At 44.3% G+C, this 26055-nt stretch overlaps 2 protein-coding genes across 2 annotated transcripts in view; one reads left to right on the forward strand and one right to left on the reverse strand.

Annotated features, from left to right (window-relative positions):
• Window positions 1-499: 499 nt before the first annotated feature.
• Window positions 500-3760, reverse strand: sigmar1 (sigma non-opioid intracellular receptor 1). The gene is made up of 4 exons (XM_077243239.1): window positions 3488-3760; window positions 2115-2315; window positions 1287-1379; window positions 500-1204 (listed from the first exon to the last, which is right to left on the reverse strand). Exons 1-4 carry the CDS (start codon window positions 3630-3632, stop codon window positions 975-977), a joined length of 669 nt encoding a protein of 222 aa, XP_077099354.1. The 5' UTR covers window positions 3633-3760; the 3' UTR covers window positions 500-974.
• A 68-nt stretch (window positions 3761-3828) lies between these two features.
• Window positions 3829-26055, forward strand: part of galt (galactose-1-phosphate uridylyltransferase) — a 133676-nt gene continuing 111449 nt past the window's right edge. Inside the window, exons 1-5 of the mRNA XM_077243233.1 lie at window positions 3829-4249; window positions 4933-5102; window positions 7132-7207; window positions 8068-8116; window positions 19806-19935. Of these exons, the coding sequence (XP_077099348.1) occupies window positions 4213-4249; window positions 4933-5102; window positions 7132-7207; window positions 8068-8116; window positions 19806-19935 (462 nt within the window). The 5' untranslated portion in view covers window positions 3829-4212. The remainder of the gene's footprint in view (window positions 4250-4932; window positions 5103-7131; window positions 7208-8067; window positions 8117-19805; window positions 19936-26055) is intronic.

Consider the following 26055-nt stretch of genomic DNA (forward strand, 5'->3'; position numbering starts at 1 on the left):
CTTGTCACATCATACATACACAAAAAGACTTGAGGCTGTAAAGGCGCTTCAACTAAGTACAGAGACAGAGTTAAGGGTTTGAATACTTATTTCAGTTCTTCCTTTTAAATAAATTTGTAAAGTTGTCACAAATCAGTTTTTTGCCTTGTCATCATGGAGGATGGCGTGTAGATTGATGTGAAAAGAAAATAATTTAAAGTAGTTTAACATAAGACAGCAATATGAAAAACAAAACGAAGAGGTATGAATACTTTCGTAAGGCACTGTTCCCCTCCAACTCCTATTTTAAACATACATATCTATTTGGGTTAATTCTTTGTTTGTACAGTATGGAAAAAAAAACTTTCAATTCTAAAAAATTCTTCCTTCCTTTAAAAAAAAAAGCTGTTTTAATGAAATATGGATGTAAATTTTTTGTTTTGTAGTGCTACATTCCCCATTTGACATGCAAGACAGAACACATCAAAAATTGAAGAAATTAATAAAATAAAAAGACTGATTCAACGATATTAATTGATGGTTTATTCTGGAGCGACTGCAGGCTGAACATCAGTTTTAAACTGTAAATGTATCTTATGAAAAACAAAGCAGCAATTCATATTATTCACTGTATATTAAAGGTGCAAAGAGTGGGATTTCGAAATACAGAAAACTATTATTTAAACTTTTATCCATACCTCGTTTATTATTATCGTTTCTGGACAGTATTTAGCTGCTAAAACATCTTGCCATGTTCAAACACAGACACTGGACCCCACACACACAATATGTCGAACAGTATGTTTTTGGAAAAGACATTTGATAAATTCTTTATACAGTATGGAAAATAAAAACTTTCATAGTTGGAAAATAATTACATTAAATGCTTTCTTTCCATAAATCCAATTCAACACGTCATCGGTTCTGACCTGACGTTTTGATCGATTATCCGAATAACGAAGGGACGGGACATACTGTACAGAGCAGTGTGGTTTTCAAAGGATGCTGGCCTCAGTTAGGAAAGTGCTCGCCTCCAGGATCATACCCTTCACGTAAACACGAACTGTATAAAATAGTGTCACAAAGTCCTGTGTGCTGAAGACGGTGTCGGCCAAAGCGAATCCCAGCGTGGAGGGAATGAACCCGCGACCGTACTCCACCATCCACGTCCCAGCGCTCCACTGAACAGAGGTCGCCTCTCCCACCACATGCACTATAGTGTCACCTGCCATTACAAACCACATGAAGCTTTATGGGTAAATCACTGTTAGCTCAGAGCATGTGCTGAGGACGTATGGCTGTTATACCTGGATAGTAAGTCTCGCTTTTAGTCGTTCCTTCTTTCCATTGCCTGAACGTTCCCGAAATGATAGTGTCTGATATTTCTGCCCAGTAACGACCTGAAGGAGATACAAAGTGAGTGAACATTCAAGAATTCCTGTGGCAAAACATCTGCTGTGCTGTCAATGTGGAAATGTGAATAAGTAAATCATATTTTGTTGTAAATTTAAAGGCTCAATGAAGTGTCTTGGAAACGTGCAGCTTTGTATGATGCGTTGACGTAATTTCCACTGAAACAGGAAGCTAAGGCGGGACATGTTGAATGGCTCCTCCTCCTTTTTACAATAGCCAATAGCCTTTAGTTTAACTCACAGACTGCAAGTCGTACTTCACCGCACCATGGAAGCGAATCCGAGTGCTGATGATATGTTGGATTCAATAGTAGAGGTGTGAATAAATTCTGGCCATTTCATTCTTGTCAACGGTCACTTTGGCCAGGTGTTATTTATAGCATAGGAGGCAGAGCTTTAAATTCCAGAGAGCATTTGATTGGAGAGAAGATGTGATGAGAAGATGAAGCCCGCAGTGATGTCATAAAAAGCCTTCATCCATATTAGCGGAAGTGAAAGACTAAGTTTTGAATGCTTATATCTCTTAAATGCGAATTTGGGTATTGATTTGGAACAGAGCAGCTTATTCATAACCTTAAGGCTAACATATTCATACTAAGCCTAAAAAAATGTACATTTTGTTTTCAGGGGGCCTTTAAAAGTAATGAGTTAATTTACTACTTACTTGAAAAAAGTAATCCGATTACATAACTCTCACAACTTTTAATTCGTTACCCAACTTACCTGAATGTCCACCCGTGTCCACTGCTGTCCCGAAGAGCAGCACATACTCTGTGAGAGAGGCGTGCAGGAGACACATGGAGCCCATCCACCCACCGGCGTTCACGAACACCCACTGCAGGTCCTCGTCAGGCAGGATATGGCCCGGATACCTCTTACGCAGCTCCACCACCACCTTAGAGAAGGCTTGGTCATGATCCTGGCCTACGTCACACAAACACAGGCACTTTAGACAGCTTTTTTTTCTTTTAAACATCATTTAGGCAAGTTATAGTCAATATGAAATCAAAACGGACCATTTTTTATTACACATACATTTTATAATAAATGTATGTATAATAATAATTAATAATAATTGAAATTATAAATAATACTCTTGTAGCATCTCTTCTCTACTCTGATGATGCGTTAACTGGCTAAAGGGCAGAGCAACCTGTCACTCACATGAGATCCACCAATAGCAAACCACAACCATCCAATCAATTCCCCACAGACAAAATCAGGTCCCGTCCTACATTTGTTCTTATTTGAGAAGCCGTTTCAGTCGGATATATACGGCACAATAGGTAACGCAACTTCCGTTTCATGCTGACTTTAAATGAAGTGTCAGGAAGATAATACACACATTGCCATTATAAAAAGAAATTGAAACTGTGGTAATATCAGTCTTAAAAGGTCAGTCCATCATGTTATTTAACTTTGCTTACCAAGGGGAAAATAACATTTAAAACAACTGAATACAACTTTGTGTGTTACTTTAGTATAGTATATAGTACGTGCAACACAGGCCTTCTAAGTGGCATATTGTATTCAGCTGTTTAAAATATTTTGCTCTTTGTGTTGGTAATATAAGTAAATGGGTCATTGAAAAATTAAGTTTCAAAAAAGGTGAAACAAAACATTAAAACATATGTATTATTTAAATGTGCTAAAAGTGTATTCAAACTAAATGGGTTTTACAGAATGAAGTGATATATGGAATTAATTTATCAAATTATTTTAAAAAGGAAATAGGCAACTGAACTTGGACACAAACATATACACATAATTACATAATTTTTTTGGGTTATTTCATTGTAAATTTACCAAAAAAATAATAATAATAAAAAATTGTTTTTGGTTATTTCATTGTAAATTTACCACAATTATTTTTTTCAAATACACGTCACGGTCATGCCATTGATTGATGAGCATGTATCATGCAATATATATTGCTTTTGGTAATATAAGTAAATATAAATATAAACAGGGCAGGCTATATAACTGTATTACATAATTCACAATATTACTATTTCTACAGAGATTTTGCACATATTGCAGTATCTTAGCAACAGATGTAACTTCAGAACAGAAACGGGTTATTCGTGTTAACTCACCTGCATACTGTTTGGCTAACTTGGCAACATCTTCTTTAGTAAAGACATATTGTTTACTTGCCATCCAGTATCGTATAAACTGCACTGTCAATACCAGAACACCAAGAACCACCACCATCTTTAGAATATTTCTTATTAAAGACATCGTGGCACGACCACAAATGAGTGTTTAAAAGTAAAAAGCTGTCTGAGGTTACAAAAGACATTAAACAGACTTCATTCAGACACACACAGCATGGCTCACATGAAAGGTGACGGTCGCTGACGTGAGGTGACGTAACATCTATGACAACCAATCAGCTGCCACAAATGGCTAGTGCTAATCCAATGAAATCGTACAGGGCTCAACAAGGAAGAAGGCGGCGTGAAGGTGCAGCATTATTATCAACATGCCACCAAAATACGCAAAATACACCATCTTCCTATATTGATACAGTGAAACATATCGAATAATTCAACGTAGTTATGTATTGTGTATTATTTACGTTCTCGAGAAACCTTTAAACGAGGAAACACTGTTCTAATTATAAATCTTTAAAAGCGATATACTGCGTTTTATGTGCGCAGCCTCGTTTACTTCAGGATACTTAGGAGAAAGATCAAATGAAAACTTGAAACTCTTGCAAAAAACAATCACTGAATTCATTTTTGAACTCCATCACGGTTGATCGGATAGATTACATATCCACAGGATAAATTTATTAAAGTTTACCAGTAACAGTAAGATGGACAGTCTTAGTAAACCCATATTTGATCCTAAAGGTAAGGAATGTTTTTACATATTGTCACATATGCATATTTATTTTCGGACCTTTGCATGAATCACAGACACATTTTAGAAGCGATGTAATGCAATGACCATTTTTTGTTTTTGTTTTTATACTCCTGTCTTTTAGATTCACTGAAATTAAATAGTACACTTGCTAGACCAGTCACGTGATGGCTGGCTGTGAAGCTGATCATGTGATTTTATTTTAGCGGTGGGACGTCTGAATGATTTTATGGAATCGATTCGCTCGGACAGTTTATTTCAATGAACCGTTCTGAAACTGATTCACATATTGGGCATCACTCCCTAAGTGTGCGCGGAATTATACTAATCATTTAGCATTTTAGGTAAATTCTGCTGTTTTTCACAGTGTTTTGCTTGTGAAATGAGATTGCTTGTGAAATTTATGATGTTTATGCTTCACTGTCAAATTGTCCTCTCAAGGTGATACAAACACTTTGAAGTAGTTCCAGCGAATCACCAAAAATAACAAGTTCAAAAAATAACATTAAGTGGCAAAGTCTTGCCTTTTACATTTAAAGTTAAATCAAACACAAAAACAGCCGTAAAGAATGCACAAGTAAGCATAATTCAATACATATGTGCTAGAATAACATTTCAAGTAAGTTGAGTGACCTTAACTCAAATTATTTTTTAATCTTGATCTTTGTTTCAGAGCACCAGCATTTAAGGTACAATCCTCTGCGGGACTCATGGGTTCTGGTCTCGGCCCATCGGATGAAGCGTCCGTGGAAAGGACAGGTGGAGAAACCGTCAGAGGACAACATCCCACGGCATGACCCCAACAATCCCCTCTGTCCTGGCAGTGTGAGAGCTAATGGAGAGGTGAGCAGCTCACTGTTTTCCATGGTCTAGTTTCATCCCATTTCTTAAACTGATATGATTTTTTTGTTACACTTTTTATTTCTTATTTCAAAGCTTTCTTAAATAGATTGTTCACCCAAAACTTAAAATTCTGTGATTAATTACTCACCCTCATGTTCTTTCGTTCATCTTCAGAACACAAATGAAAATCTTTTTGATAAAATCTGAGAAATTTCTGTCCCTCCACTGACAGCTACGCAAATACCACTTTGACGCTTCAAAAAGTTCATAAAGAGATTGTAAAACTAACCCTAATTAATTTTCTGAAGAAACACAATCCCTTTATATGATGAACAGATTGAATTTAGGCTTTTATTCACATCTAAACATCTCACATCAACTCTCACATCAGTTGTGGTAAATGGAATTATTGCGTTGCACAGCACGTTTGAGCTTCAGCAAGAACTAATGATGTTCATTCTCGTGTTACGCTACATGTTTGAGCTTCAGCAAGAACCAATGAGGCTCATTCTCGTGTTACGCTACATGTTTGATCTTCTGCAAGAACCAATGAGGTTCATTCTCGTGTAACGCAGCACGTTTGATCTTCCGCAAGAACCAATGAGGTTCATTCTCGTGTTATGCAGCACGTTTGAGCTTCAGTAAGAACCAATGAGGTTCATTCTCGTGTAACGCAGCACGTTTGATCTTCCGCAAGAACCAATGAGGTTCATTCTCGTGTAACGCAGCACGTTTGATCTTCCGCAAGAACCAATGAGGTTCATTCTCGTGTTATGCAGCACGTTTGATCTTCCAAAAGAACCAATGAGGTTCATTCTCGTGTTATGCAGCACGTTTGAGCTTCAGTAAGAACCAATGAGGTTCATTCTCGTGTAACGCAGCACGTTTGATCTTCCGCAAGAACCAATGAGGTTCATTCTCGTGTTATGCAGCACGTTTGAGCTTCAGTAAGAACCAATGAGGTTCATTCTCATGTTACACAGCACGTTTGATCTTCCGCAAGAACCAATAAGGTTCATTCTCATGTTACGCAGCACGTTTGAGCTTCAGTAAGAACCAATGAGGTTCATTCTCATGTTACGCAGCACGTTTGAGCTTCAGTAAGAACCAATGAGGTTCATTCTCATGTTACGCTGCACGTTTGATCTTCCGCAAGAACCAATGATGTTCATTCTCGTGTTACGCAGCACATTTGAGCTTCTGTTTATGTTCGCTGATCAATGTCAATAAAATACTAAATTAAATATCTTCATCATGTAAAGCAATCGAGTCTCTATATGGATTAGTTTTACGATCTCTTTATGAACTTCTTGAAGCGTCAAAGTGGTAGTTGTAGCTGTCAACGGAGGGACAGAAAGCTCTCAGATTTCATCAAGAAAGATCTTCATTGTGTTACCTAGATGAAAAAAAAAAGTCTTATGGGTTTGGACCGACATTAGGGTGAGTAATTAATCACAGAATTTTCATTGTTCTTGACACCTCTGGCTCAGCCTGGAGCATTATGGGTGCTTTTTTACTGAACACAGATAAAACCATCTTGTCTGTGGAAAGTGATGTGTCTGCAGTCATTATACAGCGTTCTCTGACAAAGCAGAAAAAAACGTTGATATCCTCTTTCCCTTGAATGTAGGTGTCTGGCGTCTCTCCGTCGGCTTGTGTGAGTTATATGCCAATGAATATTCAGTGGCACTGTTTTTTTAGCGCTCTCTTAAGCTTGACAAATGTTCTTGGCTGAGTCTCTCATCCTGGATATTATTTTTTAATGATTAATTAAAATAAAGAATGTTGCCAGGCTACTTTACAATCGGACAAGATGTTGAACATGCACTCTTGAACTCTTTGGCACTATTTGGTGATGTTACTTCATTCAGATATACATTTGGCTGGAAGCAGCTTGTCTACTCAAATATGTCAACCTGAGGAAGAACAAACTGAATGAAAGGGAGGGCTCTGGGATGTTTTATCCACCAGTCTTTGATTAAACACAGGCTACATCAGTCATGTGATATTTTCCTCTGTTTTATTTCAGGTGAATCCTGATTATGACAGCACGTTCATGTTTGAAAATGATTTCCCTGCTCTCCAGCCTGACGCACCAGACCCCGGTATGATCCTCTCCTCTGTCACATTCACTGCCATAAGTCTCACTTACACACTTTCTGCTGTTTATGTATTAGTTTTTACTGGATATTATTTGGATCTACTAACATAACTGTAACATCATTTTTTGGACCAGTTACATGCTAAAAATTTAGTACCATGTTTACTTTACTATTTAATAGTTTGTAGACAGTAAGATTCTTTTTAATGAAATGGATACTTTTATTCAGCTAGGATGCATTAAACTGATTAAAAGTGACATTAAATGCATTTATAATATTCATATTATATTATAATATCAAATAAATGTTTTTCTTTTGAACTTGTTCATGGTTTAAACAAAAAAGTGAAGCAGTACAACTGTTTTTAACACTGATCATAATCAGAAATGTTTCTTGAGCATCAAATCATCCTATTAGAATGATTTCTGAAGTCTCATGTGACACTGAAGACTGGAGTAATGATGCTGAAAATTCAGCTTTGATCACAGGAATAAATTACATTTTACTATATTCACATAGAAAACAGATATTTTAATTTGTAATAATATTTCACAATACTTCTGTTTTTACTGTATTTTTGATCAAATAAATGCAGCCTTGGTGAGTAGAAGGTTTCATCATAATAATAATACTAGTAATGATAATAATAATAAAAAAAACTTTTGAACAGTAGTGTATATCAAAGTACCATGTTTTTATGATCTGATACAGTATTATGGTACAGCTACAGTACTTTCAGCCATTATAATAAAATCAGCTTGTGTTCCTGCAAAGTTTAATTGTAAACATTTTAATGTGCAGTTATAGGCTGTACGTTAATGTTTTTTCCAGCAAAAAACAATAATTTTTATTACTGGTTCTAGGTTCAGATCATCACCCACTTTTCCAAAGCAAAGCAGCCAGAGGCATTTGGTGAGAACTGTTTATTTCTTCTCCTTAAGAACTAAACTTACTATTAGTATTGTTGGTTAAGTTAAACATCCCTATTATGCTATTTTAAAGGTTCCTTATTTTGTTTTGTTGTCTCCTACGATAGGTTTACATGCCATGAGGAAACTACATGGGTTAAAGTTAGGTTTATGGTTAGGTTCAGGGTTATTACCTAGTTATTACCCAGTTATTGCAATTACTATATGTACATAAATAATATGTTCATGTGAAACAGGACTGTAAAATAAAAAAAAACTGGTTGGAAATCATGAGATTTATTACAAATATTTTATTCTGTTGACAGCCACAGACATATAAACATTTATATATATATATATATATATATATATATATATATATCAAACAAAAAAGTTAGAACAAAATACATTTTTTTTTGCTGTTCCTTATAATGATTTTAGTTTTTTTCAGAGCACATTAGCACAGATTGCCTTAGATCGCAGGCGGCACTGAGGGATCCTTTGTTAGCACAGTGCATTATCTCAGTTATTGTGCCTCGTGGCCCATGTGAAGCAGTGCTAATAAACTATTTCCCTGCGTTTAATCGTGCTGTGTGTAGAAATTGATTGTGCTACCAGAATTTGGAGACCTCAGGAGAGTGTTAGCTGAGAGGAGAGAGCTCAATGATTTTATGTTCTGAGTCAGATCAAGGCTTTACCAGCGTCTTTTGTGTTAGTGTACTATGTGGATAATAGGGGTGTAATGATACACAGAACTGACGGTTCGGTTCTTCCCACGGTTTTGATGTCTTGGTACGGTGCGTTGCGGTGGGGTTTAGAAAGCTAATTTTTTTTTAAACAGTGGTTTAATGAAAACAATTGTGTCTTTGTCTTTACATTAATTCAATTACAATTAAACGTTTCGCAAGGATAAAAAAAAAAGACCTGCTAATGCTGTAAACTAGCTAACGTTATATAGGGAGCCCACACATTATTAACATTAAAGGTTAACAACAGAGCAAGACTTAGCCTAAATTCAGATGCTATTTATTTTTTAGATATAATAATCAACACCCAACACATTGTATGAAAACATGTAAATTGAACATAATGTAGTTTTTGCATTAACTTGCTTTTACTCTAATTCGTTATTGAAATATAAATTTACACAGTTGCTGTCATTTTCATGAAAGATATTTTAAACATACATTAAATAATCAAGATATCATTAACAGGTTAAGTAAAATATAATATATAGGCTAATATAGTGCATTTATTTAGTGCAAGAGTTAATTTCTCTAGGAACTGGATGATGACTTGCCTGCTGAGGTAAATATAATGCTATGACAAACTGTTTTATTGACGTCTTTCCGCTGCTGAAACACTGATTGAGCGATAAACGAGTTATGATGTCTTTCAGTAAGTATACTGTATCTTTCAACATACCTTCAGGTGTCCATTCATGTTTATTCTGTAACTGAGGAAGAGATGGTCGCGTTTACTCGCGGTCCGCGATGCCGCTTGAAATGAAGAGCTAATAGCGATCTGTCACGCCAAATCAGAGAGCGCCAAAACGGCATTTATTGTTTGAATTTCGTGATCAAATAGACAGAATTTGAAAGATTACACCTTGCTTATTACCGAAAGTAACAAAACACGGAGCTTGCTATATGGTGTTAATGGTGTTTATGCTACAAAACTGAATTTGTTGTGTAGCTACCAGTGATGCGCGGGTTGTTCCAAAATGAGAACACCCGCGGTCACCTGCGGTTACGAGTCATCCAAATATATTTTTTATGATATTGGGGTCGCGGTCGGTCGGGTCGTTTGAAATAAAGATGCCAATTAAACCTTTAAACGCGGGACAAAATGCCCGATTTCCCAACACGTTGAACTGAGCAATGACATTGTAACATTTTAATAGGCTACTTTTAAACGCATACTCAGTAATCTCAGTTCCCTTTCGAACGGTCACTTCGTATTGCGTAGCTATACGCAGTGGGGAAACTCCTTTTCCTCGATTTACTGAAGCCTTTATGTAAAGCGCATTTGCAGCTGCACAGCTAGAACATGAGCGTCTGGCTCGCTCATAGGCTGCGCTGCGGCAACTGCACATCCAATGGCGCAGGCGCCTCTGACGTGCAACCAATGAGATCACTCTGCGTCATACACGTCAGAGCCCGCCAAGGGGGCGTGACCTCAGTCTATAATAGCCCCCGAATTCGCCATTATAGCAGATTTTACTCCTTCAGCGACAAACTTCACGTCTCTGACCATTTATTGAGCCTTCGCCGTCGAACAAGCCTTCAGCCTGAGCCAGCTACAGTTCAGCAGACGACACATTTCACCGTGTTTCTCCTGACGCCGTCTCTCCTGTGGCTATCCGGCGATATCCTTTTCATTGCTCTTTGTATATTGTATTATTTGTACGAGCGTTGTTCAAATGCATCGTGTTAAGACCTGCGCCACGTGCGGATGCAAGCTGCACGAGGCGGACGAACACGCTAGCTGCATTCCATGCCTGGGACTTCACCACGCGGAGAATGCACTGTCTGCCGGCGGATGTGCGGCCTGCGAGAGCATGCCTATCTCCGTGCTGCGAACTCGGCTAGCCCTCTCCCGTGACGGCGACGCCGCCTCTCCCGCGCTTCCTTTTCCGGCCCTACTTCAGCCAAGGAAGAAGAAGCGCCGCAGCCAACGGCAGCCGGAGAACATGGATGTTAGTGAACGCACGCCGGCCTCGTCCCCGCGTGCCTCACTCTCTCCAACCCGTTCATCTCCGGTCCTGTTCGAGGGAGATCAGCGCCCCCCCCACGTGGCGGGCCTTGTCTCCTTCGGCGGGCCTAGCGAGCACGACGACAGCCTGTCTATCGCTGCGTCTGAGGAAGAATGGCCGGGCTCTTTCGACCCCGCCATGGCTTCCCAGCCAACGCCCAACGCCGCAGCTACCAGGACTAACTCCGACGCGGAAATGCTTCGGATCCTGACGCAGGCCGTAGCGGACCTCGAGCTCGAGTGGGCCGCGCCCGCTGAACCCCCTCGAAGTCGGCTGGATGGCTGGTTTCTGCCAGGGCACCAACAGGCCCCTCGTCACAAGCCAGCGCCATTTTTTCCTGAGGTACACGAGGAGCTTACCAAGGCCTGGCGCACTCCTTATTCTACACGAGGCCCCGCAGTTTTCGCGACGCTCTCCTCCGTGGACGGAGCAGCGGAAAAAGGCTATGAGTCGTTGCCGCCCCTCGAAGAGGCGTTGGCCGCTCATCTCTGCCCGAACACAGCTGCTAGCTGGCGAACTAGAGCTGTGCATCCCAACAAGCCGTGCCGTAGCACTTCAGCCCTCGCCGGACGCGCGTATTCCGCCTCCGGTCAGGCTGCATCGGCCCTGCACACGATGGCCGTGCTGCAGGTTTACCAGGCCAAACTCCTCCGGTCTATGGACGAGGCTGGCCCGGACCCTGAGGCTTTTCGGGACCTTCGGAGCGCCACAGACCTGGCCCTGAGAGCTACTAAGGCCACAGCGCAGGCTATCGGGAGGAATATGGCGAGTTTGGTCGTGCTCGAGCGCCACCTCTGGCTTACCCTCACTGACATTAAGGACGCGGAGAGAACAAAGTTCCTCGACGCCCCAGTATCCAGCACCGGCCTCTTCGGCCCGGCAGTGAAGGGGTTCTCAGAAAGATACACCGAGGCACAGAAAGCGTCCCAGGCCATGCGTCACTTCCTGCCTAAGCGCTCTAGCTCGGCGTCGAGTGCTCACAAGCTAGCCCCGCCGACGCCTCGGCCAACAAAGCCCACGAAGCAGGCCTCTCAGCCCCGCCCTGCGGCTGATGCCCAGCGCCAGCCGAGAGCAACCAAGCGCTTCCCGCTTCCCCGACGCCAAGGCCCCAGACCAAGCGCCGCGCCTCACACAGCGCCGCCAAAGTCGTCCTAGCATGCAGGGGAAAGAGAGAGGGCACGGGTCCCGCACTCGCCGGACCACCCTCGAAGAAGTCAACAAAACTTCCCACAGCCCCTTGTTCAGTTCAGGTGGCTGGGGATTTTATTACTGCAAACAGGCCCGCAACAGTAAGCGCGTTCTTGCAAACAAATGCCGTTTTCACGGCGACCCATATAAAGCACAAAAAGAGTATGTTTCACAAACACAACACGTGGGTTCACGGTCCCCCTTCATCAGGCGGCCCCTCCCCCGTTATAATACTGCCTTCCCTACACGCAAATGCTTGTACAGTCAGTCCAATACTCAATGTGTGCACAAATCACAATATAAGGGTATCAGGTCCCCCTTCACTAGGCGGCCCCTCCCCTGTTGTAACACTGACTTCCCCACACGCGAATGCCTGTACAGTCAGTCCAATACTCAATGTATGCACAAATCACATGATAAGGGTATCCGGTCCCCCTACATTAGGCGACCAGCCCCAGTCAGTGTGTCAAGCCCTAGCCACACGTGTTCTAGCCTGGCAAGCTATCCCCGGTGTGTCGAGTTGGGTCATAAACACTATAAAGCGAGGTTACTCGCTCCAATTCGTTCGCAGACCCCCGAAATTTCAGGCGGTTCTCGAGACTTCGGTGAGAAGCAACGTGGGTCACGTGCTTCGCACCGAAGTACAGAATCTATTAGCAAAAGGGGCGATAGAATTAGTCCCCCCCGCGCTAAAACACATGGGTTTTTACAGCCGCTATTTTCTGATTCCGAAAAAAGACGGCGGTCTCAGACCCATTCTAGATTTGAGACATTTGAACAAAGCTCTCATGAGACGGCCGTTCAAAATGTTAACTATCAAACATATCCTCGCGCAAGTGCGCACGGGGGATTGGTTTGTCACAATGGATCTGAAAGACGCTTACTTTCACATTCAGATAAACCCTCGTCACAGGCCATTCTTGAGATTCGCCTTCGAGGGCCAAGCTTATCAATACACCGTTCTGCCGTTCGGTCTATCGTTAGCACCCCGTACATTCACGAAGTGTGTGGATGCAGCGCTTTCTCCCCTGAGACATCAGGGAGTGCGTGTGTTAAATTATCTCGACGACTGGCTGGTGCTGGCACAGTCGAGAACCGAGCTATTAGCTCACAGGGATTTGATTCTCAGCCATCTAAAATGCCTGGGTTTCACAATCAATGTGTCAAAAAGCAAACTAACCCCCAGCCAGAGTGTGATCTTTCTGGGTACAGTTTTAGACTCGAGAGCGATGACAGCGCGACTCACACCAGAGCGCGCGCTCTCAGTGCGAGCGCTTACAGGCACTTTCAGAGCGCGCGAGCACGCGCCACTGAAGAAATTTCAGAAACTGCTTGGTCTCATGGCAGCAGCATCGCCAGTACTCCGCTTGGGATTACTGCGCATGCGCCCGCTGCAGCATTGGCTGAAACGGCGTGTGCCAACTCACGCATGGCAGTCAGGCAACTTGCGCGTTATGGTAAATCACGGTTGTTTAAGAACCCTGATTCCCTGGCGAGCGCAGAACTGGTACCACGAGGGGGTGACAATGGGAACAATTTCCAGAAGGAAAATGGTTCTTACAGATGCGTCCAACCTGGGCTGGGGAGCGCTGCACGAGGGCATGCCTGCATCCGGCCTCTGGTCGAGCACGGAGCAGAGCTTACATATCAACTGTCTGGAGATGAAAGCAGTTGGATTGGCCCTGAAAGCATTTCTGTCGAACCTCAGGGGTCACCACGTTTTAGTCCGCACAGACAATATATCAGTGGTGGCCTACATAAATCGCCAGGGGGGCATCAGGTCAGGAAACCTGCATGCGATGGCGAGAGACCTCCTCTTATGGGCACAAACCAACCTGAGCTCTCTGAGAGCAGCGCATATACCGGGCATCCAGAATGTGGGCGCGGATATGCTTTCACGGGGCAACACTCCCCTCGGCGAGTGGTCCCTGAACCCACAGACGGTCAGTCTGATATGGAAGGTGTTTGGCGAGGCCGAAGTCGACCTGTTCGCCTCGAGAATCAACACCCACTGCAAATTGTTCTTCTCGAAGGACAGGGACGCGCTGGCCCATGTCTGGCCCAACCGTCCCCTTTATGCCTTTCCCCCCGTCTCGATGATTCCACAAGTCATCAAACGGGTCAGAGAGAGCGGGTGCCCAGTCCTTCTGGTGGCCCCTCTCTGGAAAACCAGACCGTGGTTCCCGGAACTGGTTCAGTTATCGGACACAATCCCATGGCCTGTCCCACTGAGGAAAGACCTCCTCACACAGGCGAACGGGACATTGTGGCATCCGAGACCCGATTTATGGGCCCTCCATGTGTGGCCCCTCAACGGGTACCCAAAGACCTTCCTGAGAAGGTCTTAAGCACTATATCTGAAGCCAGGGCCCCGTCGACTCGGCGCCTTTACGCTTCGAAATGGTCGGGTTTTTCCAGCTGGTGCTCAAAAAATCAGGCTGACCCAGAGTCATGTGAGATATCTGTAGTTCTCTCATTCTTACAGGAGCTGCTGGATGCGGGTCGCTCCCCGTCCACGCTCAAAGTGTATGTGGCAGCCATAGCAGCACATCATGTTCTGGTGGCTGGCCAGTCACTAGGAAGAAACGACCTGGTCGTCAGATTCCTTAAAGGTGCTAGGAGAATGAACCCCTCCAGACCTCCATCTGTGCCATCTTGGGACCTCTCCACGGTCCTGGGGGCTCTGAAAGGTCCACCTTTCGAACCGCTCCAATCGGTTGATCTAAAACCCCTCTCGCTGAAGACCGCTCTCCTTATGGCTTTGGCATCTATCAAGCGAGTGGGAGATCTGCAGGCACTCTCTGTGAGCCCTGCATGTTTGGAGTGGGGTCCAGATGACTCCAGAGTCATCCTCAAGCCCAGACATGGTTACGTTCCTAAAGTGCTCTCAACACCGTTCAGAGCACAGGTGGTGACGCTATCAGCCCTCCCTCCTTCTGCAGAGGATGGAGAGGTTAATCTTCTCTGCCCTGTCAGAGCGCTGAGAATCTATCTGGAGCGTTCTGCGTCTTTTAGACAATCAGAACAGCTTTTTGTCTGCTTTGGTGGTAGATCCAAGGGGGATCCAGTCACTAAGCAAAGACTGTCTAGATGGATAGTGGATGCTATTTCTATGGCTTATACCGCAGCGGGTCAAGTTTGCCCTATAGGCGTCAAGGCCCATTCAACCAGAGGTATGGCCTCGTCATGGGCTTGGTCATCTGGCATTCCCATTAGTGATATTTGTGATGCGGCCGGCTGGTCCTCGCCTTCCACATTTATGAGTTTTTATAATATGGAAGTGCCTTCCCTGCAGGCGAAGGTGCTTTCGGTATGATTAAGACCCGTTGGTGGCCGGTCTTGTCATATATTACTGTGCACAATCACATTCACATATATACATGAAACCCGCTGCTGGCCGGTTGTAGTTCATACATAAACCCGCTGTGGCTGGTTATATTTATATATATATAAACCCGCTTTGGGCCGGTTATATGACATATACAAAACCCGCTTTGGCCGGTTATATGACATATATAAATTCCATACATATATAAAACCCGCTTCGGCCGGTTATATTCCATAACAGATATCAACCCGCTTTAGCTGGTTAAGATTTCATATATAAACCCACTTGACTGGGTATATGTTCGTATATTAATAACCCCGACAGAGTCTGGGTTCATTGGTGTAGTATATTGGGTATTTCTACTGATGTATACTATGGAGATCTGATGGTGTCTGGTCTATTTTTACATAAATTATGCGGTTATGGCTTGTTCTGTACGCTCAGGGGTCCTGAGTTGCAGTGACAGCCAGTTACTCAGTGCGGCGTTTTGCATGGCGTCCCCACTGCGTATAGCTACGCAATACGAAGTGACCGTTCGAAAGGGAACTACTCGGTTACTCACGTAACCTCAGTTCCCTGAGTTAGGGAACGAGTATTGCGTAGCCAGCCGCACTATGGTAACATGGCAAGTTGTCGCTTCAGTCGTTAAACCTGCTATAATGGCGAATTCGGGGGCTATTATAGACTGAGGTCACGCCCCCTTGGCGGGCTCTGACGTGTATGACGCAGAGTGATCTCATTGGTTGCACGTCAGAGGCGCCTGCGCCATTGGATGTGCAGTTGCCGCAGCGCAGCCTATGAGCGAGCCAGACGCTCATGTTCTAGCTGTGCAGCTGCAAATGCGCTTTACATAAAGGCTTCAGTAAATTGAGGAAAAGGAGTTTCCCCACTGCGTATAGCTACGCAATACTCGTTCCCTAACTCAGGGAACTGAGGTTACGTGAGTAACCGAGTAGTTTTATGTATTTTCTGAGAGGGGGGAGGGATTTTTGTTGGGAAAGTCGGGGGAGAGACGCACACTTCGATTAGACTGGATAACACATGCAGCATCTTAATTGTTAAGAAAATGAAACGAAATAAATGTATACATCAAGCCTTTATTAAATAACACTAGGCTATATCATACATCATTCAGAAAAAGAACAGTTGTGCTCCTAAGGGCTTTCACACTTTTCTCTCAGTTAAACATAAACATCGGACATCGCACCTCACCCCTAGTTCCTACGTCTATGGCCCAATGACGCTATGATGAGCATTTACTACTTTAACAAAATGCGGGTGAGGAAGCGGGTCGGTATAATATTTTCTTTCTTTTTTTGCGGTCCGAGTTGCGGCTGGGTTAGTTGAAAACTTCGATCGAGTGCGGGTTGTTTACATTGACCCACGCATCACTGGTAGCTACTAGCTACACGAACTAAGGTCCAGTTAGCAGGGGGCGGGCGTGTTCGGTACGCCATGAGAGAATCGCGATACGTATTGTGGGTTCTGCAGTGCGGTTTTTCGGTTCGGTTTGAATCTCGTATATATAAAGTGGATTATTTATAGAATCACCATTGTTCACATTCTCACTTTGGTTTTGTGCTTTTGATTTATCTTTAAAATTATTTATGTATGATTGAGTTATTAAAGATCTGTAACCAAATTTTTTTTTTACACTTAAAGGGGCTATATGTAGAATTCAGAAACCCTTATTGTTAGCGACACCGGTGGCCATTAAGTGAACTGCAGCCAGCTACTTATTGTTGGCACTCACACACGTAACACACACGAGACTGAAAGTGATTCGAGGCCCGATATAGTCACTGCAAAGTTTTTCTTTGTTCTTTGCTTTGAATTTGTAGTGATATTATATATTGTGTTAACTAACATCCCCACGCCATCCAAACTGCCGAGAGTAAGGTTTAGAGGAATATGCAAATATGTGCTGCACGCTTTCCTCTCAATAACAAAATAAACACACAACAAAAATAACAGCGGTGTGAAAACAGCAGTTAAAACATCTGATCGTAGCGATGTGGATATGTTTGCACCAGTTCTGCGATTCACCGGCTTCATGTCGACAGATGAGGTAATCAAAATCACACTTATGATAGTTTGATTATAAAGTATATTTAAGACTATAGACTATATAAATCTGGCTATGTGAGACTATAGTTTGAATCCCTTTTCTTTGCATGACATATTGACATCACAGTACAGAATAGCTCTTTCGGCATTATCCTGAACATTGTATAAGCATTAATTATCGTTTCCAAACATTTCTCATCCACACTGAAACTTCAGAAAACGCTAAATTCACCTTACAGCACATGCATAAACCCTCATAAAAGCTCACTGATATGATAATAAATAATAATAAAATAATAAAGTTATCACACAATTCTTCTGGCAGGATTATTTTATTCAGCAAAATATCTCACCATTCACTGATGCGTCCAGGTCGCACTGACTCACCATTGTGTTTTTGGTCTAAAATGCCACTGTTCTCATGTTTTGCCCAGGACAATCATCTCTGCAGGACTGTGATATGAAGAGTGTGCAGAATAACATATTTTAGCAACAGTGTGACAGTGAATACCACATAACAGACACAATAGATCTATAAACATGCATATCTATCAGTTCACATGACTAAACATTCGTCATTGTTTTCAAACTGCGACACTGGAAAGTGTTTTCAAAAAGCTCAGTTTTCACAGGACAAAAACGCCTTCTCAGTGTGGACGGAAGGCCAAAGCGTAGAGAAAAAATGCGTTTTCAAAGGAAAACGTATTAGTGTGGACTTTAGTAGCTAATTAAGATCTTCAGGTCTTCTGATAATTACAGACAGATGTTTTTAATGGGTCTAATCTGAACGGTCTAAAGGCTTTCATAGATAACCTAGGAAGTTAGGGAAGGTCTTGTTTAAGTTTCGTTTACAAGCTGTTCACACACTGACGGTGAAAATGTGATTATTATATGACAATTCTTACATATACCCTCTTTAACAACATTTTACTCCAGGGAAAGTTCATGTCAAGTGCACTTAACCCTGTATAACAAGTTTCTCCTAAATCACTAATTAAGCAACAAACGTGTCCAAGTTTTCAGGTATTAATATTTTAGAATTGTATTTTTTATTTCTATTAATTATATAAAACATTTTTATTATGCATAATACATGCTGGATTTGAATTGTACAATACTCAGGATTTGCCAACTTTTTGGCTGTAAAGTAAATTGAATACCTCAGCAGCTTAAAAAGACAAATCAGACAAAGTGTGATATTGGCAATATTTAATTACTCTACAGATGAGTTTTATCTCTTTGAGGCCATTTCATATTGTTAACACTAGGTGGTGCTGTCATCAAAGAAGTGGATTTGGTATATAAGTCTGTTTGTAAAAAGACATTCAGGCCTTTTATTTGTGCACACAGTGATTGTCACTTGGACATGTCTTATGAGAGAGACACCATTGAATCGTCTAGTACCCTGATTTCATGATCCCTAGTGCTTTCCGTTTTATCGACTCCACGCTGGTCCATTTTATGCACTATTTTTGAGGGCAGAAGATAACTTCACAGACGGCTGTTCTAAAACGGCACCTGTGTGTGCAACCATCCAATTAGTGGCGTAGCAGAAGAGGCCACAAACACGCACGCCCCACCAACTGACGCTCAACTCTAATGCTTTGGGATCTGACATTGTTTTCAAAGTAGTAAGAATAGCGCTCGAGGCACAAACAAGTCAAGGACACTAAATAGAGAGAACTGGCTGACCCACATAAAGCCTGAAAGAGGAGACTTTGGGAAGTTTGCAGGCACAGCTGTTGGGTATCATTCAGGGCTGAGCATAGACAGAAATACAATATGAATTTATTCATAACTCTGCCGTTGATAGTTGAAGGTGAAGTGTAACATGTACACTGTATGTTTTATGATAAATGCTGCTTAGACCACGACTACAGAAGACAAGTGAGCTGGAAGGATGGATGATCAGATAGATAGACTGACAGGTACATATGATGGACAGACAGACAGGTGTATATGTGAGTTTGATAGATAGATAGATGGATAGGCGACAGAAAGAAAAGAAAGATGGTCAGAAAGACAGACCGATAGATAGGTGACAAAGACAGTCAGAAAGATAGATGGATGGATGAATGGATGGATATATAGATGGTCATATATATATATATATATATATATATATATATATATATATATATATATATATATATATATATATAATGTATACATGCATCTGTGTGTATTTATATATAGAAAATAATTATACACAGTGCACACACATATATTATGTAAACACAAACTTTTATTTTGGATGCGATTAATCACAATTAATCTTTTCCCAGCCCTAATAATATTATAATGTTTTTAGGGGAAGTTTTAACCAAATGTGTTGTTTTCCTGTTTGTTTGTCAGTAAGGTCATGTGTTTCCACCCTTGGTCTGACATCACCCTTCCGCTCATGAAGCCTGCAGAGATCCGCAGAGTGATTGACAGGTGGGCGGATATGATCGTGGAGCTGGGTGATGCGCACACATGGGTGCAGGTTAGTACATCTCGTCCTTCTATTTCTGGTGCACCTGTCACTTTGCATTCACAAGCAAAGCACTGAAATTCATTTTGCAATAAAATGCAGTCGTAAGACACACGACTCATTTTTAAAAACGAGACTGATCTTTTTCTCACTGTGACTCTCTGGGGGGGTGTAGCAATTTAATGAAACATTTGCACCATTTGTCGCCAGAAGAAACTTTCCCAGTAGAAATGATGGAGTCACAGGGATGTGATTGCATAAGATTGTGTTTGTTTAAAGGAGTCAGAGGCGGGGACGCCGCTCGATTGGGTTTTGTCCCAGTCTTCCTCATCAGTGCTAATTGGATCAATTGGGAGATGCTCTTCAGTCAGGGCGTCTCAGCGCTGATCAATGGCAGGCAGTGTGGAGCGCTCCTCTGGCCTCTCTGGACACATTAATGCTCCTGCAAGGGAATGATGGAGCACTTCAAAGGCTTCCAGGGATATGAATGCAGCGAATTAAGATGTTTGTGCCCAAAGATAGTTAACTTATGAGCGTGAGAGAGTTCCTGAGCCTCAATTGCTTTTTGACAGACTATAGATTCAGTTTAACTAAGGAATTCTGCTTAATGGTACAGAACCCTACACACTTTATCATTTAATGTTTTTATCCAAAGCCCACTTATAATGTTAGTTATATTTCTTGCAATAAAAATAGCCATCATTTAGTTTTATATGACTGTTTTACAGCCTTTTTGCTTCTTCTCTAGATAAATGGCCTTGGTTGTGATTGGCTAACCTTCATATAAGGATTTTGCCCTCTAATTTTTGTACAATATGTGCAATATCATCCTTTTCTACATCTTATTAGTTGATTTTTCAATAGCAACATGCATATTCATTTATATCCACTGTCCCATGTTTACATGCTAATGAATAGATGTGAAGGGAACACACAATCTTGTGTGACAGCTGAGTTTTTGGATGACTGTTTTTTTGGCCAGCTGTTGCTGGTCATTGCTTATTCCTATCTGCTTAATATCTGCTAAAACGATACTCAGTTGCTTACTTAACCTCGGTTCTCTCTAGAGAGGGAACGAGTATTGGGTAAGTTTAGCTTACACTACGGGAAAGATTCATCTTCTCGAGATATTGAAGCCAAAAAATTATCCTTAATTTTGTATTCATTGTCAATGCAGTGCAGCAGCTAGCAGACCTAGAGCAGGCCATCTCGCGTGCTCATTGGCTGCCCTGCGGGCAACTGCAGCAGCCTAACAGTGAGCCCGGTGTGACGTCACGCCCAATGAAGGGCGCGCCGGTCTGTATAGGCACATGGCACATACCCTACTAGTGCAGCTCAACCAGGAGAGCTGAGTCACGTGACAGTGATCTGAGCAGGATGATCTGGGCAGAATACACCTCTCCTTCACACTGAAAACAGTTTAGCCTGCAAGGCAGGAACATCTAGGTTATAAAACCTGACAAAGGTAGACGGGGAGCTCCAGCCCGCCGCTACACATGTCATGGATAGAAATCCCACTGGACCATGCCCACGACGAGGCCATAACTCTCGTGGAATGAGCCCTGATGCCCAGAGGGCATTGCAGACTTTTTGACGCGTAAGCAGCCGGTATAGCGTCCACTATCCATCTGGACAGGCTCTGTTTCGAGGAGGCGAGACCCTTGGTGCGCCCACCAAACAAAACAAAAAAGCTGATCTGAACGCCTGAAGGAGGCGGAGCGCGTAATGTAAAATATCAGCGCCCTGGCAGGGCAGAGGAGATTCACAGTACTTTCGCTGTCAGATGCTGGCAGAGCTAACAGCGAAATAACTTGCGCCTTGAATGGAGTGCCCATCACTTTAGGAACATAGCCATGTCTAGGTCTGAGGATGACTTTAGAGTCATTCGGCCTGAACTCAAGATACAACATGCTAACAGACAGCGCGTGCAGGTCCCCCACACGTTTTACTGACGACAGTGCAGTCAGAAAGACGGCTTTCAGTGATAGATATTTCAACCCCACAGAGTCTAGTGGTTCAAATGGAAAGGCTTTCAGGGCCTCGAACCCCAATGAAAGATCCCACATAGGAACCGACGAGGGGCGCGGCGGGTTCATCCTTCTAGCTCCTCTAAGGAAGCGGATGACCAACTCATGTCTTCCCAGTGACTGGCCGTGTGTCGATTCTGCGAACGCTGCCACGGCCGCCACGTATACTTTGAGCGTTGATGGGGACCTCCCATTATCCAACAGCTCTGGTAGGAAGGTGAGCAGATGCGCCACCCCGCATGTCCGTGGGTCCAGACCTCTGTCGGTACACCATCCGGAGAACACCGACCATTTAGACGAGTAGAGCCTTCTCGTGGAAGGAGCTCTAGACTGCGTGATCGTGTTCATCACTCCTTCTGGCAGGACAACGAGTTCCCATTGATCAACCATGCGTGCAGAGACCAGCGCTCTGGATAGGGATGCCAGATCGTGCCGCCAGCCTGAGAGAGGAGATCTGCCCTCACCGGAATCGGCCACGGTGCTGTATGTGACAGCCGTGCTAGTTCCGGGAACCAATCTGATTCTCGCAACGCGGGGCTATGAGGAGCACCGAGTGGGGCGTCTCCCTGATTCTCTTGATCACCTGTGGTAACAGGGAGACCGGAGGGAAAGCATATAGCGGGAGGCTGCGCCAGCGGGGCAGCGCGTCCCCGTCCTTCGAGAAGAACGTCAGGCATTGAGCGTTGTCTTTTGACGCAAATAGGTCGACTTCCGCTCTGCCGAATAGGCGCCACAGCTTCTGGACTGTTTGGGGGTGCAGGGACCATTCCCCTGGGGGAACATTGTCCCTGGACAGTTTGTCTGGGCCATCGTTCAAATGGCCAGGCACATGCGCCGCCCTCAGCGGGCGCAGGTGCATCTGAGACCAAATAAGGAGGCGTTCCGTCAGATTGCAGAGATTTCTGGATCTGACACCGCCCTGACGGTTTACATAGGATACTACAGACATGTTGTCCGAACGGACAAGAACATGTTGGTCCTGTATGAATGGGAGGAAGCGCTTCAGCGCGTTCTCGATCGCTATCATCTCCAGACAGTTTATGTGAAAACACTTCTCTTGGTCTGACCACTGGCCGAAGACCGGTCTGCCCTCGAACAGCGCGCCCCAACCCGAGTTGGACGCGTCTGTCGAAATGACTTTCCGATAAGAGATGGTTCCCATCATCACTCCCTGCTGGTACAAGTCGGCTACTAACCAGGGCTGCAGAGCCGCTATGCAGGTCTGAGTCACTCTGATTTTCTGGCCGACCAGCGTTGGACCAGGCGCATGCGCAGTAGGCCCAGCTGAAGCACCGCTGCAGCTGATGCCATTCAGCCCAACATCCTTTTAAATGTTTTCAAAGGGAGAAAGCTGCCCTTCTGGAAAGATGCGGCTAGGTGGCGTACATGGTGCGCGCGCTGTGTCGATAAACGAGCCGTCATGGTCACCGAGTCCAGTTCCATTCCTAAAAAGTAAATTGACTGGCTGGGCAGTAAAGAGCTCTTGGTCCAGTTGACCGTGAGACCCAAGCTTTCCAGGTGACTGAGAAGCATCTGTTCTGTGAGACAGCAGTTCTGTCTCTGACTGTGCCAATATCAGCCAATCGTCAAGATAGTTCATTATTCGCAGCCCCTGACTTCACAGGGGGGCGAGCGCCGCGTCCATGCACTTCGTAAATGTACGGGGTGCTAGGGACAGGCCGAACGGCAGAATGGTGTATTGATATACCTGACCGTCGAAGGCGAATCTCATTAATTGCCTGTGACGGGGTATTATCTGAATCTGAAAATAGGCATCCTTCAGATCTAGAGAAATAAACCAGTCCCTCGGGCGAACGTGCGCGAGGATTTTCCTGGTCGCATGCATTTTGAACGGCCTTTTCGCAAGCACTTTGTTCAAATGTCTCAGATCTAGGATAGGTCTGAAGGCTCCGTCCTTCTTGGGTACGAGAAAAATATCGTCTGTAAAAGCCTGACTCGCTCAGAGAAGGCGGCACCTTTTCTATCGCCCCTTTGCACAGCAGCTTTGCTATTTCTACGTGAAGTAGGAGTGCTACTTCCGCATTCACTATCGTCGCGGTCCGGGCTTGAAAGCGCGGGAGACAGCGAATGAATTGAAGTGTATAGCCCTGCTTTATTGTGCTCAGCACCCATTCTGAAATCCCTGGGATAGTTTCCCACGCAGCTATGTGAGCCGCTAGGGGGCGAATGGCCTCCGGGTTCAGATCGCCGCCATTTGCGGGCTTGTGAAACTGAACCGGAGCCGAAAGCGCGGCGCGCGCACTCTCGGTTCTGGGCAAAGGCTGCTCGCTGATAAGCCGAAACCGGCTGATTTATGTGAGATGTCCCAATCATAAGGGATGGGGAACATTCTTTTGTCACTTTTGATGCGCTTGCAGCGCTCCGGGCGGAAAAGCTTCCTGTAAGCGTGAGCGCGTGTGCGCGGGCACGAGACTTACAAGTGTATTTGATGCCCCGATCATAATGGATGGGGAGCGTTTTATTAATGCCCTGGGTTTTGTGAAAACACTTAAACACGCGGGTGGAGCCCGGGGGGAGGTTAGTGTTAGTAAGGGTGAACACACTCTGGCGGGCACGAGACTTACATTCATAACCTGCTTTCTTTTGTGAAACTGACCCGGAGCCGAAAGCACGGCGCGCGCGCTCTCGGTTCTGAGCAATGGCTGCTCGCTGAAAGCCGAGACTGGCTGATTTATGTGAGATGTCCCAATCATAAGGGATGGGGATCATTCTTTTGTCACTTTTGATGCGCGAGCAGCGCTCCGGGCGGAAAAGCTTCCTGTAAGCGTGAGCGCGGGCACGAGACTTACAAGTGTATTTGATGCCCCGATCATAATGGATGGGGAGCGTTTTATTAATGCCCTGCGTTTTGTGATAACACTTAAACACGCGTGCGGAGCCCGGGGGGAGGTTAGTGTTAGTAAGCGTGAACGCACTCTGGCGGGCACGAGACTTACATTAATAACCTGCTTTCTTTTGTAAAACTGACCCGGAGCCGAAAGCGCGGCGCGCGCTCTCGGTTCTGGGCAATGGCTGCTCGCTGAAAGCCGAAACCGGCTGATTTATGTGAGATGTCCCAATCATAAGGGATGGGGTACATTCTTTTTTCACTTTTTGCCGCGCGAACAGCGCTCCGGGCGGAAAAGCTTCCTGTAAGCGTGAGCGCGTGTGCGCGGGCACTAGACTTACAAGTGTATTTGACGCCCCGATCATAATGGATAGGGAGCGTTTTATTAATGCCTTGCGTTTTGTGATAACACTTAAACGCGCGGGCGGAGCCCGGGGGGAGGTTTGTTATAGCAAGCGTGAACGCACTCTGGCGGGCACGAGACTTACATTCATAACCTGCTTTCTTGATCGTGTAACAGAGCGGGGAGATAGTGGGCACAGACTTGTGGACACATTTCTTACTTTCAACACTCGAGCGGCTTTTCTGCGCTTTATGTGAGTGTGCTCTGTGAGATTCGGAGTGCTTATGTGTAGGGGTGAACACTGGGGCGTGGGCACTTTCACTACACTTACACCGACGGCATGAGCCGGACCAGATATTATACTGTTTTTGAGATTTTTCTGGGTCGCCGTGAAAACGGCGTTTGTGTGCAGACGAGAGGGTAAACAAACCGGCTCGTTGGCTGCTAATTGAACCACTGAAGTAGCCAGTTTGAAGGGGACTGGCAGGGAATAAACTTTGACGGCGGTCCGGCCGCAGCGGGACACGCACGTCTTTTCGGAGGCGATGTGTCTGTTAGTAAGCGTCAGCGCTCGTGAGCGGGCACGTAACTTACATTCTTAACCTGACATTATACTGCGACTCACTTGAGATTTCTCTGGGTCGCCGCGAGAACGGCGGATGTGTGCAGGCGAGCGGGTTGCATTACCGGCTCGTTGGCTGCCAAATACACCTCTGCAGTAGCCTTATCTAAGGGGACTGACAGGGCGAGACATTTCGACGGCGGCGCGCAAGCCCGTCCGGGTCATGCAGAGAGCTCGAGAGGGCTCTGCTGCTGCATGACGCGAACCGGGACGCGAGGGCAGGGTAGCTCTCTTGTAACGTAAAGAGAGCTAGCCGCGTGCTCGGTGGTCGAGCAGAACTGGAACAGTGTTT

Source organism: Siphateles boraxobius, unplaced genomic scaffold (genome assembly GCF_051911475.1).
Source record: "Siphateles boraxobius isolate OS27281-9 unplaced genomic scaffold, OSU_SipBor_1 25, whole genome shotgun sequence".
In the NCBI taxonomy this organism is placed as follows: Eukaryota; Metazoa; Chordata; class Actinopteri; order Cypriniformes; family Leuciscidae; genus Siphateles; species Siphateles boraxobius.

Coding starts and splice junctions, on each gene's coding strand:
- sigmar1 (XM_077243239.1), bottom strand. CDS start 3,632: ATGTCTTTAATAAGAAATATTCTAAAGATGGTGGTGGTTCTTGGTGTT. Junction 1,380..2,114: donor GGACACGGGTGGACATTCAG/GTAAGTTGGGTA, acceptor TATCTCCTTCAG/GTCGTTACTGGGCAGAAATA. Junction 1,205..1,286: donor AAGCGAGACTTACTATCCAG/GTATAACAGCCA, acceptor TTGTAATGGCAG/GTGACACTATAGTGCATGTG.